The 13,564-nt window shown below is 35.4% G+C and overlaps 1 protein-coding gene across 4 annotated transcripts in view; it reads left to right on the top strand.

Moving 5' to 3' along the window:
- The window catches only part of CEP350 (centrosomal protein 350), a 119,508-nt gene that overhangs the window by 16,715 nt on the left and 89,229 nt on the right, over positions 1-13,564 (top strand). For 3 of the 4 annotated variants that reach the window (XM_008145908.3, XM_054712289.1, XM_054712290.1), the window contains exons 2-7: positions 453-538; positions 1,502-1,548; positions 4,116-4,230; positions 5,097-5,256; positions 8,383-9,005; positions 11,740-11,853. In XM_008145908.3, coding sequence (XP_008144130.2) covers positions 466-538; positions 1,502-1,548; positions 4,116-4,230; positions 5,097-5,256; positions 8,383-9,005; positions 11,740-11,853 — 1,132 coding nt within the window. In that variant the 5' untranslated portion in view covers positions 453-465. The remainder of the gene's footprint in view (positions 1-452; positions 539-1,501; positions 1,549-4,115; positions 4,231-5,096; positions 5,257-8,382; positions 9,006-11,739; positions 11,854-13,564) is intronic. The other variant, XM_054712288.1, reaches the window with a different exon arrangement.

The raw sequence follows: 13,564 nt of genomic DNA on the forward strand, positions 1-13,564 counted from the left end.
CGGGGGTCCCCGCAGCCCAGCCTGCACCCGTTCCAATCCGGGACCCCTGTGGGATCAGGCCTAAACCGGCAGTCGGACATCCCTCGCAATCTGGGATTGCTGGCTCCTAACCGCTCACCTGCCTGCCTGCCTGATCTCCCCTGCTGGCCTGATCACCCCTAACCGCCTCTGCCTCGGCCCCTGCCACTGTGGCTTTGTCCAGAAGGATGACCGGAAGATGTCTGGTCGACCCAGTCTAATTAGCATATTACCCTTTTATTAGTGTATACATATAACATGAAGAACAGACCTATTTAGATAGAACTTCAGGAATTCTTATGAGGGTATAAAGATAACTTTTAGAGAGGACAAAATCCTTTTCTGACTTTAATGAAAGACAAGATAAATAAGGGCATTTTCTTTACTAACATTGTTATATTGATGTTCAATGAATACTGATAATATTATTGCAGGTAAATTGGCAGGATGAGGAGCAGCAAATCAAAAGAGGTGCCTTTATCAAATCCAAGGAACTCCCAAAGCAAGGATACTGTTCAAGGTATGATTTGTGTTTTTTTTAAACTGAATTTATTAATCCCTTGTTTAGGTCATATGTATAAAATTCTGAACTAATCAGTAAATGAAAATTATACACATGCTTTGATTTATAAAAGGGAATAATTCAATTTTTTTTTTACTTATGCTTAATACAGTTTAAAAAATAATATTTTCTATTTTAATGATACAAGGTAACTCACCTTTTAAGGCATCCTATGGTAAAGGAAAAAAATCTTTTTTGAAAAAGAATCAGTACATGTAAAACTAGTTTTATACAATTTCTTAGAAATTATGACTTAAGTAATATGACATAGCTCTTCATATACACCTATAGTGCACAGGTAAAAATAATAGTCTCGTTGAACTCTTTCAAATGATGCTTTTGAGGGTAACTGTAATTTAGAGTGTGATATTTTTTGAGGGATATGGACAAACTGGAGTACATCTGGATGAAGATTATTGGGTTTTTGAGGGATATGGAAATCATGTCACATAAGGAGCGTTTGGAGGAAATGAAAATATCCTAGAGAAGGATGACTAAGGGGAAATATATGGCCTATACTACGTGAAGGGCTGTTATATGAAAGATTTTAGGTGTAGTTTTCTAATCTTTATACATAATGTGACTTACCATACAATGCAAAATTTTGTATTTGTTCAGTTCATTGGGGTAAGTTGTTGGAGATGTGAAATGTGAGTGTGGGTGGGGGTTAGTCCAGCTGTCCTAAGGACTAATAGGACCAGTGTCTAATACAACTCAACTGTATACTGTATTAGGAAGCTCAACATTATTAGATGGGAGAAGAACCATGTTTTGGCTCAATATAGTATAGCACTTGTTGGAGAATAGTTCTGCCTAATAAAGTGGGTTTCAAACTTTTGAATATATTTGGGAGCTTATTAAAATGCAGATTCCAAGGTCTACTTCAGAGCTTTTGATTCAGTAAATATTAATGTTCCCCAGCAGATATAACCACATCGTGGGATGCACTTTCTCAGACCAAGGCTGCTGTAAGTAGTTATAATTTCCATTTATTTCTTTCTGTTTTAAAATCGATTACTTGTTGTGATTGAATAAATTAAAATTTTTTCCATAGTGCTTTTGGTAACATAATAAGTTTGACATTTTGGTAAGAAATTACATATCATATATTACAAAATGAACATTAATGACAGCTATTAAATAATAAAAGAATAATCAAGACACTTTAGGTATCTGGAACATTAATGCTATGACATATATAACATTAAAATAATTTCTGCTATTTATTCTTGTTTATTAAATTTGCTCATTTGGTGTGTTGAAATGAAGATTTAAAACAGAATGAATTTGGGAAGGTGGTGCTAAGTCTATGTAAAGGGCTCAGTCAGGAAATGAAAGGAACAACTACTTCTTGAATGGACTGTGAATTATCTCTTCTTTTTTTTGTGGCAGTAATAGAAGGTTTTCTTTCAGCATTACTGAAGAATGACTGTGAGCAACCTATTCTCATTTGTGTCTGTCCAGTTTTGTCAGGAGTTTAGTAAAACAAATACATATGGCATGTGATTCATAGTCCCTTCGAAGGGAGACTCCTTCCTTTTTCATTTGCTCTGTGGGCACATTAATCTTCTAATATGTCCGTTTTGTTTTCTTTTGTATTCTATCTGAATTTCAATCACCTACTTTATTATTTGAATACTAGAGGCCCGATGCACGAAAATTCATGCACTCAGGGGTTCCCTTAGCCCGACCTGTGCCTTCTTGCAGTCTGGGAACCCTCAGGGGATGTCCGACAGACAGCTTAGGCCCACTCCCCTGACTGGGCCTAAGCGGCAGTCTGGCCTCCCTCTGCAGGAGGTGACCAGCAGGCCAGTTGGGAGGGCGTCAGCCGGCAAGCGGCTGGCTCTGCCCCCCATCGCCCCTCTGCCGCCGCCCCCAATCGCTGTCCCTTCCCTCTGCCCGCTGGCACCCACCTTAGCTGGCCTGCCGCCACCCGCTCACCGGCCCCGCCTCCCCCACTGACCAATTGTTTTGCTGTTCGGTCGATTTGCATATTAGTCTGTTATTATATAGGATGTTATTTTCTGTCTCCTAATCTTTTGAACTGGTTTGAAAACCAATCTGGAAAATGTACTGTAACCTACATTTGGTTATAATGCAGGGTCAAATTTTTCTTTTTAATCCTTACCCGAGGATGTTTTTTCCATTGATTTCTAGAGAGAGTGGAAGGGAGGAAGGATGGGGAGAGAGATAGAGAGAAACATTGATGTAAGACAGACACATCAATTGGTTTCTTCCCTTACTCCCTCCTACAGGGGCAAGGGAACCTGAAATTGGGGTATGCAGGCAGGCCGGTGCTGTAACCACTGAGCAAAACCACCAGGGTGCAGGGACAAATTCTGACCTCATTAATAGCAATTCACCTGAGGATATGTTTTTTAAATTGATTTTTGGGAGAGAGGTAGGGTCAGAGAGAGAAACATCAATTGCTTGCCTCCTGTACATGCCCTGACTAGGGATTGAACCCGCAACTTAGATATGTGCCTTGACTGGGAAGCAAATCCGAAACCTTTTGGTGTATACAGAGATGCTCCAGCCAACTGAGTCACCTGGCCAGAGCTTTATTTTCTCTCTTCTACATGAGCATTAAACATCTATAATGCAGGGATAGTTTCTATCCTCCAATTTAATTTAGAGCTAAACTAATTTAGAACTGAACTGTTAGTTGTTTTTTCAAAATGATTGGATTTTTAAAAAGAATTTTTAAGAGTGATAAGGGGCTCATAAATGGAGGAGGGGAAGCCTGATACAGAACTATTATAGGATTATTTCACTTTTGTGAGTACATTGCACTGCAAAGATTCAGAAGAAGACAAGTCAAAATTTTATACAAAGTTTTTTTGTCTCTCTGTGGTGGAATTTTTATTATTTTAATTTGTTTTTTTTATAACTTTTCTGTTTAATAGATCTTAATACGTTTTTTTCACCATTTTGATTACTACAAATGATTACTATTTAGGGGGAAATGCTTTTTAAAATCATTGAGAACATTGGTGGTTATACCAAAAATTGACTTACATTGTAAATTGTATGGAAACCCGAGTTTTATCTTGTTATTTTTATCCTTATTGTGAAACTTATTTTACAGACAAAAGACTATAAAAAGTTGTGGCTGTTTGAATAGTACTCTTAAGTTTTAGTATGGCTGAATTATTCTTTCCTAATTTTTTGCATGTAACATGCACAAGATCTATGCATAATGATATGCCGCATATAATGTCAGACAATTTTTACTGCTTTAATAAAAAAAGAATTAAAAAATAGGTCAAGACAAATAGAAAGTCTTTGATATACCTCAGAATCTTTTTGGTTTTCTTGTCTAAATTTGGGCAGCATTGTGCCAATTGTTAGTATAGCTGAAGTAGTAAATAATGAAAACACTATATTTTTGTTCATTAAAGTAAAATACTCCTGAGGTTTTTTTCCTACTTTGGAGAAAGGTATTGGGCAATATAGCTTTAAATAACTCTGTAATTTGATAGTAGTTGGCTATTTACAGAATTAACCTATTTGTTGTAATGGTATTTCACTTTAGCTGAGGCACATTGAAAACAAATTAGAAGTAACCCCTACAAGTACAGCTATGTTTGATTCTGTCATGGATACCAAGAAATCTTCGGCAAGTGCTACCCGAAAAATAAGTAGAAAAGGTATGTATGAAGTTACTGGATATGTTTAATATAAAATTTTTCTGTTGGTTTTGATTCAGTTTAATTTCTTCTTATAGTCTCATGTATTTGCTTGCTCCCTCGTCAGAGACTATATACCTCTTCATTTTTCCTTTGGTATTAAATAGGTATGAAGCAGCCTCAAATTTAGTGACTGTAGGTGCTTTTTTCCTCACCGATTAATTAGGGACTGAAGCACCACTGCATCACCTTTGACAGTGAACTTTCATTGTTTTTAGTGGTGAGAATTTGATTTTGAGCCTTTGGGGTTATATGTCTTTTTAAAAAAAGAAATTGACAGGTCTTTATGTCGCTTTGAAATTTAGTTGGCTTAATAAGATTTATATCTTTTGTTGGAGTTTAAAATCATAAATGGAATATCTATCTTATAGGTACTATCATAAATTCACACAATGCCAATATTTTTTTTGTTTATTTTTCATGTATTTAATTCTTTGGTTTCCTAATCAGTGGGCTAAAACATGCAGGTTAGTACTTTCCACTGAAATTGTGATTTTTAAAAAAAAAATCTGTGAATCTTTTAGGTTTTATCTGATATTTCCTTTTTTAAGTGAGTGAGAGCCTTTGACAAAAAGAAATTTTATATGTTGAATTTTATTTTGCATTGTTTGCACAGAATGTAATCTTTCTTTATAAATTACTGTAAACTTTCTCTATAAGTTACTGTAATAATTTAAATAGCCTGAGTTTTTTCCATCTACTTATGTAATATCCAACTAGAGATCTCAGAAATAAATGATACCTAAGTTATTTTCTTAGATCCTTGCCAGATTCAGAGACAGTAGTATATTATATCATATGTTCTCACAGATTTTTTTCCTCTCCAGATGGTAGATACCTGGATGATTCTTGGCTTAATGCTCCAACCTCCAAATCTTCTAAATCACGGAAAGAGAAATCTCGTAGTCCTCTCAGAGTTACCACCCTGGAAAGTAATGTAAAGAAAAATAATCGTGTGGAATTCCGTGAACCTTTGGCTTCTTACAGGTTAGTGTTGTTTTTCTTAAAAAGTTACCAAATAGGGCTATCCTGTAATATTTACAGTAAGATTATAGTTTATTTTCTGACTTTTTCATAGCACTCTGGCTCTAGTATTATTACCTTTTCATTTTTCAAAAAAAAAATATAGCAAACGTCTTTTATATTATGAAATACTGACTTTCTACATTTACTGATTAAATATTTGGGGAGGGAAGAAGTAGTAATATTTGTTCCAGGCTGCTACCACCATTGCAATAAGTATGTTTTCTACAGACAAATTACTCAGGAAGTATGGTTCTTTCCTCCCCTTAATATCTCATATGGGAAATTATACATAATGAACTTTGTATAGCGTAGTTTTCTTCTTTTTTTGATAGCATTAATCAGTTACCTAAAATTTCTTCTTGAGAATGTGGGTTGGTTTATTGTTTTACCTTTTGCCAGTGGCTCCTTTCAGCAACTTATTTAGTTAGATGTTCAAGTTTAATTAATGAATTTTGATAGTGTGGATGATATAAAATGCTTTTTGTGTTTTTGGTTAGGTGATAATTTAGGATATTCAACAGATAAAATTATCAAATTTTGTCTTTGAGGGACATTTTACTAATGATATAAATGTGTTTGTGCTGTTAGTATAGCAAATAGTAATAAGTAATAAACACTAACCCTTATATTTCTTTGTTGCATTTATAAGCACTTTTAGTATTTTAAAGTGCCAATCAATAAATCAAGGAGTTTCATGATGCTGCTTGATAGTAATGGGTATATGTTTGTACTCTTAAATTTGAGAGAAAGAATTTGGGAGATGGAGGTGGATTATGAGTTTCATTTTCAGTAGTTCAATTTGATGCAATTTTGGAATGTCTAGGTGAAAATATTTAGTAGGCACTTGAAAATTTGTATAGGAACGTGTGCAGAAAGGTCAGGGTTGGGAATATAAATTTGGGAGTTGTCACTAGTGTTGTAATAATCAAATTGGTGAAAGAAATGTAAAGAGAAGGCCATGGACTTAATCTGGGTAAAAGTTCATAGTTTAGAAAAAAGAGAAAGGAAATTTTGAAAAATAATCAGAGTTCAGAATCTTTAACCACAAAAATATTAAGCAACTTGCCTAGAAACGTAATAACTATCAGAATTGAAACTAAATTACTGACTCTTTATATAGATTCTAATGTTTTTTCTGCTAAGAATACTACTTAATATTTAAAATTGTGTAAATTATGCATCTTTTAAGAAAATAATGCCTATAAGCTAGCTGTGAGTAGAACGCCCTTCACCTGGCCAACTCAACTACATTTATCACTTCAAATTCATCTTTTATCACCATCTGTCTGAAACATCATGAGGTCTGTTTCTACCCCACTTCATTCCCCCAGCCTGTTTAACCCTTCTTCTGTGCTGCCACAGTACTATATAACTTCCTTCACTAGAGCATTTTCATATTGCATTATATTTTGTTTCTATATCGACCCATTGCATTAGTTTATATAAGGCTGTCAACCTGTCTTATTCTCAAAGCCCTGTCTTAAAGCTTATCATTTACTAAGTATTCCATAAATATTTTCCCAACATTTTATTATGAAAATTTTCATATTTATAGAAATGTAGAAAAAATTGTATCGTGAATACCCTTATATGTATTTAGCAAATATTTAGTTAGTGAATTAATTCCTCCTGCCCTTCTTTCTTTTCAGTGTCCTTCCCTTTTTAAAATTGAAGCATGGTATATAACGTTTTTTAATTTATTTTTAATGCTTTATTCTATTCTCCACATGTGCTAATTTTAGACCTAAATCATTTTAACTGTGAATTGTTACAGTCTGGTTAAGATAGTGAAAATAATTGCAGTTAGTGATGATATCTAGCGGAAGCTGCAGGACTCAGTTCTCAGCCCCCATCTAATTTAATAATCAACCATTCAGAACAGGGTCTAATGTTTTTTGGGTCATGGACCTCAATGAGAATCTGATGAAAGCTATAGACTATCTCCTTAGATAAACACAATACTCAAATATTCATAATAGATCTAAGTATCATATTATGCTATAATAGTCATGGCTGTAAGACTTTTTGTAGCAGTTTTAAGCCTTTAAGTGAAACTTCAGTGCTATACAATAATCCCATTAATGCGGCCACATGTGTAATCTAAACATTTTTTAGTAGTTACATACACACATGTATCATTCTTTTGTTAATGCTTTAAATCTTTTGAATTCATATGATTTATATTATAGCACATCCCAATTTGGACGAGCCACGTTTCAAGTGCTCAATAGCCACAGGCGGCAGATGTCTACTTTTTCAGACATTGCATGTCCAGGTTGTTGTTATGTGTGCTTTTATAATTTTGTTGGGTGTTTTTTCATGATTCATGTGTTCTTGCTGCTGAGGCCTTTTTGTCTTCATTAACTTCCCTTTTAATAAACTGTTTCTGTTCCTAAAATATAACTTATTAGAATGATGCATAAAATAAAAATAGTCTCTGAAGGAAGACTTGTGCTGGTGTTTTTATGAATAGAGAATGTGGACTTTGTGATATGTACTTTGGCTATGTCTAGTCTTCTTGCTTACCCCAGAGTTTCTCGATATGCTTTACATAGTTTGAAGCTGCCAAAAGAGTAGTCTGCGGTTCAGAGAGGTTTGACTTTACTAACCATATTTATTTGAAGGAAAATATTTATTGTACTTTTACTTTATTTCTGCTCCCAATTTATTTGTTAATTTGGTGTGTTATTTAGAAGTTATACACATGAAATACCAGTATTTGAGAACTTTTTTCCTAGTACTTAAGATTTCATAAAGGAGTAAAATACACATTTTGGTAAAAGGTGTCAAGTGAATATCCAAAATCAGATTATAATACTATTTTCTGGCATTCTTAAAGAAATCTCTCCACACACCTTTTGTATTTTTCTTATTTTATAATGTGTACATTATGATTTAGAACCTGATAGAGAGTTCATTGAATCTTAATGTTAGTAATAGTTATTTTATTAGTTTTAACCTACTGGAATTTCTGGGTATCTTTTGTTCTCTAATTTTAGTTTGGAGTTCTCCATTTGTAAGACTGGTTTCAGTTTGACTGGTTTTTGTACTTTTTATTTAAAACTAATTATTATTTTTTAATAATAGGGAAGTTCATGGCACACCTTCCAATATAAGTCCCAATCCTTTAGAGTCAAAGCATGTATATTGTGTGGATGTTAATGGAGAAAAGCCTGAAAATGGGAACCGGATGGTAAGCAGTCGAGAAGAACGGAATACACATTGCCGTGATTTTGAGAGTTCCCAATCATCTGTCATGAATGATACTGTTGTTAGGTTTTTAAATGATCGACCAGCAATTGATGCACTGCAAAATTCTGAAAGTTTGATTAAGATGGCAGCTCCAATGAGAACTGAGGAAGAAAAGCCTAATAGAACAAAGGGAAATGAGAACAATTTGAAGACTCCTGGCAATAACACAGGCCATGATATTGATCCCAAAGTGTTACGACTAACTGACTCTTCTCCCTCTTCTACGAGTACTTCTAATTCCCAAAGATTAGATATCTTAAAGCGGCGACAACATGATGTCAAACTGGAGAAACTCAAGGAGCGGATTAGGAAGCAGTGGGAACACTCAGAAGAAATAAATGGCCGGGGCCAGAATCAGGGTCATATTGACCACCCAGTAATGGTTGTTAATGTTGATAGCTCAGTGACAGCAAAAGTCAGGAAAGTGGCAACAGCACCACCTGCTCCAGCATATAAAGGTTTGTAATCAGTCCTTGTATCTTTCTCTTTCTGCCTCCTTATCCCTCTATCTCCCCAGGATGTATTTGAGTAGAGATGATCATCTTTAAAACAGGTTGTGATTCTCAAATCAAACACATAAGAAATTAATTCAAGGTGCAAGTTAAAACGCAGGTTTCTGGATCCTACACTGGACCTAAATCAGAACTTCTGGGGATAGAGTCCAGAATTGGAATCTTTAATAAGTCCATCAGGACCACAATATGAACATTTAATAAGTTGAAAAAAGAGGAGATAAGAACTAGTACATTTTCAGAGAACTGAAAGAATATTTCTCTTATTCTGCCATTGTATTTAGATTATTAGGAATTCTTTCACAAGTAATACTTAAAGAACAGTTCAGTCAGTTTGAGTTAATATTTAGTTACAGAATATTTTGGCACTAACATTTGATTCCTGTTGTTTTAACTTTCAAGTTTTGACACGAGTTTTTTCCCCTGTGTTTAAGAAAACAAATATTAAAATCACATTTATACCAACATTGATAGAGTTGGTATAACTCTATCAGAGAGAATGCCTGTTTTTAGCCAGCTCAGGTTTTTATATATAGTGGTTTTAAGAAGTTTGTATTTTTATGTTTCTGAAATTATTTTCATAGGGTCATGTAAAGTTTTTATTACAGAGTTAATCCATTGATCAGGTTAGTCTGTGTTAGACTTTTGTCATGAAAATGTCTGCCATTGTAACTTTTCTTTTGTGGATATTTTTCCAAGTTCAGTTTTTCTAGATAAATGTATGAAGATCAAAATATTGTCAAGATTTGTTTCTTCTGTTAATTTTAAGTTATTAACAAACTAGGACAGTTTTTGCTCTACTCAAATTTGTTTTGTATTTTTCTACTAAATCCAATTTTTCTGTGACCACTTTTGTAATTTTTTATAGTCCTAAAGTGTCTTTAGTCATTTTTTTCTGCAGAACAAATTTTGCTGTGTACATTTAGACGAAGTACCAGTTTTGTTTTGTTGTTTATTTTGTTTTGCTAATGACATTCATTGTGAATTAGATTTTAAAAAACAGGTAATTTACATTTTATTCTAGTTAATTTGTGATTAAAATTGTGAGTAGTTCTCTTTAGAATCCTGAAAAAAATTGCTCTGTTATCCATGATTGGTCTAATGTATTATTAATAAAATTCTTTTATACCTTTTAGTTATTTGTGTACCATGTAGTAATTGTCCACACTGTTGACAGAGCAAATAGCAAATGGAGGGGTCAAAATGTGCTTGTTGGTTCTGAGATAGGGAGTCACTATCCAAAACTTTTGCAACATTTATATCAAACCCATTAAATGCATATTATACATTTAAAGTTTGTTTATTCTAGAAGTTAGTTCAGTCATAGGCAAAGTCTGACAGATATTAGCAACTAATGCCTATTGTCAAAAAAAAGAATAAGTAGTGTAGTCTCTCCGTCAGTCTTGAGAAGGATAGTTTAAATCTCTGATACTTATAATTTATGATTGACATTTTTTATTTATTTTAGTATTTCTCCACTTCTAGTCTTTTTTAAAATATATTTTTATTGATTTTAGAGAGGAAGGGAGAGGGAGAGAAAGATAGAAACGTCAGTGATGAGAGAGAACCATTGACCGGCTGCCTCCTGCATGCCCTCAACTGGGGATCGAGCCCACAACCTGGGCATATCCCCTTGACTGGAATCGAACCCGGGACCCTTCAGTCCACAGTCCAACGCTCTATCCACTGAGCCAAAGCAGCTAGAGCCACTTCTAATCTTTTTGAAGAAATATATATTGCTTTATCTCCCTGAAGCTTACTTTTTCCAAATAGTATTTGTCAACACATTATGTGTTAGCTAATTATGCATTCCTCTCATAAACCTTATAAAGTTGCTCAGCATTATTAGTTATTAGGGAAATGCAAATCAAAACCATACTTCAGATACTATTTCACGTCTACTAGGGTGACTGTAATAAAAAAGACAGACAATAACTAGTATTGGTGAGGATGTGGAGAAATTGGAAACCTCATACATTGCTGGTGAGGATGTAAAATAGTACAGCTATTTTAGAAAGCAGTTTAGCAGTTACTCAAAAAGTTAAATATAGAGTTACTATATGACCCAGCTATTCCACTTCTAGGTATAATACCCATGGGAATTGAAAACATATGTCCACATAAAAACTTGTACACAAATGTTCATTGCAGTGGCATTAATAGTAGCCAAAAAATAGAATGTCCATCAGCTGATGAATGTCCATCAGCTGATGAGTAGATAACAAATGTTGGTATATCCATACATTGAAATATCATTTGACAATAAAAAGGAATAAAGTTTTGATACATGTTATACAGTGGATAAATATTAAAAACATTATGCTAAGTGAAGAAGCCAGACACAAAACTACATATTGTATGATTCTATTTATATGAAATGTCCAGAATAGGCACATCCATAAAGATACAAAGTAGATGAACAGTTGCCAGGGAACAGAGACAGTTGTGTGTGGGGCTACTGTTAATGTGTATAAGGTTTCTTTTCAGGGAGATGAAGTGCTTGGGAATTAGATGGTGATAGTTGTATAACTTTGTAAATATACTGCAAACCACTGAGATGTACACTTTAAAAGAGTGAATTTAAAGTATATTAATGCTGTCTTATTTAAAAAAAGAGTATAACGAACAAAACTTACAAAGCAACTTTGATAAGAATGTTCTGTGTGTTGATATGTAATAGGCTTCAATCCTTCAGAGACCAAGATTCGAACACCTGATGGCAAAGTGTGGCAAGAGGCTGAGTTTCAAAACATGAGTAGAGAACTGTATCGAGACTTAGCACTTCACTTTGCAGGTGAGAGTAGAGCTTTCTAAGATTTTTAGTGTTATATCATGCATGCTATCTAACTTAAAATATTTAAACATAAAAATGGTCACCAAGCTAAAGATATTTCCCTTTTCTAACTACATGGTATACTAAAGTGGTAGTGGTTTTAGTCATAAGGCTTTCTTAGCCTCTAGGCTCTGCTCCAGGGTTAAAATTAGCATACAAGGCTGATGTGACCGAAGCAAGGCTATTTTTAAACTGAGGGACTTGGAGAGTAGGGCCTGTTTGAAGAAAATACAGCAGTCTAGTTGAAGTTTATTTCTTCTACTAGATCTCTTGAGATCTTTGAAATGGTCAGTGAGTGATCGGCAGGCAGCAGTTAAGAAGATACTAACATGAGGGCAAAATGCAGGAAGAAAAATGAACCTTATAGGAAGGGAATAATGTTAGAGGATTGGAAATACGAGGTACTTCTGAAAGACAGGAAGAGGGAAATAGGAAGGTCATACTCGTAATGTTATTAAGTATTGAACACCTAGTATGATTTTGGACAAGATGCTAGTATTTAGTATTCTGTGTTTTTTACAGTTGAGGAAATAGAGGCTCAAAGAGTAATTTTCCCAAGGTTTCATAGAGTGGTTAAGAATTAACCTTTTGCACTCGGATGTCGAGTGTGACTTGACACGGTTAGCATCGGTAGCAGCTCTTTTTATACTCTTTGAATGTATCAATAATTTGAAATATAAAAAAATCCAAATAAGTTTGTATGAAAAGAAACTGCAGTTTTTTATTCTACTGCCGCGCTTTGTAAACTCTGGGGTATTTAAAAAATTAAATCCCGAGTAGAATAAAGGAATCGAGAAAAAAGCAAGCGAGTACAAAGGGTTAAAGCCAGGGGTGCTGGGTGCTGGGTGGAAGGGGATAAAGACAGGGAAATGGGGACATCTATAATAGTGTCAACAATAGAAAAAAGAATTGAATTCAAGATTCAAAGCCATCTCTGACTATAAAGCCAGAGATGTTTCTAGTAATCCTTCATAGAGTTCCTTCTAATAAATTTGGTGGCATTTAAGTGTTTAGTCCAGTTTTCCTACTGTTAATTTTAGAGCAGTGTATTCAGAAATTCTTTTCTTTTGTGGAGAAAAAGTATCCTATCTAATAAAGAGGGAATATGCTAATTGACCATCACACCCTCATAAGATGGTGGTGCACACAGCCACAAGATGGCGGCTCCTAGTCCCCTCAGCCCCACCTCATCCAGCCTCAGTCCCCCAGGCCCCTCAGCCCCGCAGGGGAAGGCAGTTGGGGGCGAGAAGGCCATCAGGGGAATGGAGGGAGGCAGTTGGGGGTGAGCAGGCTGGCAGGCAGAGTGGTTAGGGGCGATCAGGCAGGCAGGCAGGCAGGTGAGCAGTTAGGAGCCAGCGGTCCCAGATTGCGAGAGGGATGTCCATCTGCCAGTTTAGGCCCGATCCCACAGGGGTCCCAGATTGGAGAGGGAGCAGGCCGGGCTGAGGGACACCCCCCTACCCCCCATGCACGAATTTCATGCACCAGGCTTCTAGTCTGTATATAAAAGGCTAAAATGCAAAGTGTCCCCTCAGGAGTTCAACTGGGAGAATGGTAGTTTGATCGCTCTCTGATGTGTGCTGACCACCAGGGAGCAGCGCGGAACGTGGCCAGCAACCAGTGGCAGGGCACTGAGGGAGTGAGGGAAAGAGGAGGTGGGGAGGCGGGGAAC

The sequence above is a fragment of the Eptesicus fuscus genome, chromosome 22 (genome assembly GCF_027574615.1).
Source record: "Eptesicus fuscus isolate TK198812 chromosome 22, DD_ASM_mEF_20220401, whole genome shotgun sequence".
Classification (NCBI taxonomy): Eukaryota; Metazoa; Chordata; class Mammalia; order Chiroptera; family Vespertilionidae; genus Eptesicus; species Eptesicus fuscus.